This window comes from Mastomys coucha, unplaced genomic scaffold (assembly GCF_008632895.1).
Source record: "Mastomys coucha isolate ucsf_1 unplaced genomic scaffold, UCSF_Mcou_1 pScaffold4, whole genome shotgun sequence".
NCBI classification, from domain to species: Eukaryota; Metazoa; Chordata; class Mammalia; order Rodentia; family Muridae; genus Mastomys; species Mastomys coucha.
In genome coordinates, this window is record NW_022196910.1 from 43,884,710 (window position 1) to 43,887,799 (window position 3,090).

Here is a 3,090-nt window from a genome sequence, read left to right on the forward strand (position 1 = left end):
CCTCCAGCATTAGGAAAAGCTGCTTGGCTGGAGGCAGCATGGTCCCCAGAGAACGGCTCTCAGCTGGAAAGGCACTCCACATACAGAACTTCCCAAAAGGATCTGTTCTCCCAATAACCGATGTCAATGTGCCAGAGGTCACCAAAAGTCTGCTGGCTGCGATGAATCCTTTCCCAAGACTTTTTAACTCTCTCCTGTACATTTTCTGTGGGGAAAAAGTGCTTCAAGCTTCAAATGGAAGCTAATGTAAAACAACAGTACTCTCTTTATAGAAGCTGCCTTAGGGTCAGCATTACTGAGCCACCATAGACATGGAAACTGCCTATGGTGTCTGCCATGCAAAGGTCTGGATAAGTCATAGGATTTATGCTGAGACAAACAATCCTTTACGAGAGGAGTCAAATCGGTGGGTTTGTCTCCCACAGTCACCACTTGAGTCTATGAAGGCAACGGTGGGACTCTGGCATCAAGTTGTGTGGGGGTGAGCTGATGCCACAGTTGAGGAGAAGCATCTTTGAATGTGAGTATAGGAAGCTGGGAGACCATGAGATGTTGCTCCCAAGAATTAGCTACCTTCTCCTCTGTTACACAAGGGCTATGCAGTTAGTAAGGGAGAATCTATTTTCAAAATACAGAAAGGAAAATTCAGCCTGACATAATACCCAGGCCTGTGTCCTGCGTGTAGTTAGGGTTTTGGTTGATGAAAACGTCTCATTATTTGTGTGTTTAGTTACTCTGCACCTTGATAATCCCACTGTCATCAGTCCACAGTGTTCAAAAACTTCAAGAATAGCCCGCACTTACTAGGAAGCTATCTTTTCTGTCTCTACTTCATTTTATGTGAGGCTTTCTTATATCCCAAGTCACCTGCTCCTCAAGCGGCGTAGGAAACTTAAGGATCATGTCTAAGAAGACGCAAATAAAGCCAGGATTCGAACTCCAGGGCGAGCCAGTCAGAGCCACAGAATCTCAGCTCCTAACCAATCACTACGTGAAACTCCTTTTGTGTTACGAAGTTTATTTCACAATGCCACTGAGTGATCAAGTCTTCAATAGACTGTCAAGCTCACAGTATCAATGTCTATCCATATGGCGCATGCTTCGTAGAATCTCAAAGTAGAAGTATTATTACACCCGATTACAAAAAAAAAAGAAAAAAATCAAATAGCCTCATTCTCACTGACCTGCTAATGGGAGTGGCTTAAAGGGAAACCTGGCATTCCACAGTCCTGTGATATGGAACTGCAGTACATGTGGCTTGGCACTCAGGTTTCTAAAAGCTAGCAGCATGGTGGAAACTAGTCAGGAAGTAGTTGCCACCAAAGGATGGCCTTTCATTCCCTGTTCCCAAGACAAGGGGCTATGCCACCCTGTGTGGAGTCCTGGGGACAGTGGGAAGAAAGAGGGAGAGAAGACAGTGGTAGGCACCAGTCTTGACATCCAAGGGGCTGCCCCACAAGGCTGAACAAGGCTCTAGAAATAGGGACTTCATCTTCACATGGAAAATTCCGTATGTATCAAACATGGCAAAGGATTTCATTATTGAGCCAGATTTATACTGTAATGTATATGTTATATATATGTATATGTGTAAACACACACACACACGACACATTTACATGCACACAACAGTTTCCCTAAATTCAAGCTCAGTATCATGCAGCAGTCACCCTCTCCTGCAACTCCACACCTCCTCCACCCTGTCACAAATTCTCCGTATTTAGTGGGCTCAAGTCAATGTGGCCTTTCTTCTCAAAAGCCTAGAAATGCAACAAGTCAGAGTAAGACAAGACAGGCTTATTCTGACCCCTCAGCTTCTTCCATAAAAGAAGCCGTGCCTTCAGACACCAGAGAAGTGTTTCCTGCACGGTTGTGACAAAAATCAAACACCGTATTTTCTCAATCTCTGGCAACCACTTTATTCTCCTCATTAGAAACCCTTGGAAGCCAAACCTGAAAGGGTCCTTCAGAAAATGATATGCGTGCTTGACAGAGGAGGAAAAGAAGCTGTGAGAGGAAGAACCAGCTCCTGTTACTGTGTCCCTGAGTGCTTTGCTTTGGTAACGTCCTCCTCAGACTTGAATAAATTAGTTACAACGTCGATAGAAATAAAAGAAGTAATCTGTGAAGAAAATCCCAGCAAAAAATGGATCCGTTGAACAGTCGGCTAAATCCTGTGGGAACAGGAAAAAGACAAAGACCAGTGTGAAAGTTAACTATCGTTAATGTTTCTTTTATCTATTGAGAGTTTAATATCCTACTGAAAAGAAAGAAGAAAAAAAAAAAGCTTGCTTACTGGTGCAGCTACCCGGAAATGGTACGCGCTGTCGGAGAACGGGGCCACCGGAAGTTTCCAAATGTGCTGGTATCCCTAAGAGATGAAGGAGAGACGCCCATCTCACATCACTTGTTACAGCTCAGTCGGAAGGAGGGCAGGCTAGGGCGGCACGCCCTTGACAACTGTAGGAGAGGCTCTAGAACAACGGTTTTTGATCTATGTCGCTAGAACAGTCCACAGTCTCTTAAGTATGCAAGGAAGATGCTGAGCCAAGCGGGGTGGCCAGGGTCAGCTAAGAAGGGGCACTGGCATTTGGTGCCAGGCAGCCTTTCCTCAATAGGGAGCAGAGGCTGCAGACCTAAACCTGCCGGAACCAGAACCTGACATTAAGGATAAGCCAGGAAACATTACCTGTGTCATCTGAACATCTTCCCCATGGCTCCGGGTTCTTTCCTGTTGACGGTGGAAACATATATTCCCTAGCGTGAATTTGCACTGGAAGACTATCAAGGGCTCCGTTGTGCTTCAAGAGATGAGGAAAGAGGGCAAAGTAGTTAGTAAATTCTACTAGGCTACATTTTTGATAAGAAGATGAACTAACTGGTGGGCACAGAACTAATCCCCCCTGGGGCCATGTCATAGTCAGGATTACTACTACTCTGATGGACACCATGACCAAAGTGACTTGGGGAGGAATGGATTTTTATTTGGAGTATGCTCCTGCTATGTTGTTCATCACTGAAGGAAGTCAGGACAGGAACTCAAACAGGACAGCAACCTGAAGACAGGAGCTGATGCAGAAGCTGTGGGGG

General features: G+C 45.3%; 1 protein-coding gene across 1 annotated transcript in view; it reads right to left on the minus strand.

Moving 5' to 3' along the window:
* Positions 1-1,949: 1,949 nt before the first annotated feature.
* The window catches only part of Myrfl (myelin regulatory factor like), an 89,202-nt gene continuing 88,061 nt past the window's right edge, over positions 1,950-3,090 (minus strand). The window contains exons 22-24 of the mRNA XM_031350380.1: positions 2,690-2,801; positions 2,297-2,371; positions 1,950-2,174 (exon numbers count right to left, since the gene is read on the minus strand). Coding sequence (XP_031206240.1) covers positions 2,088-2,174; positions 2,297-2,371; positions 2,690-2,801 — 274 coding nt within the window. The 3' untranslated portion in view covers positions 1,950-2,087. The remainder of the gene's footprint in view (positions 2,175-2,296; positions 2,372-2,689; positions 2,802-3,090) is intronic.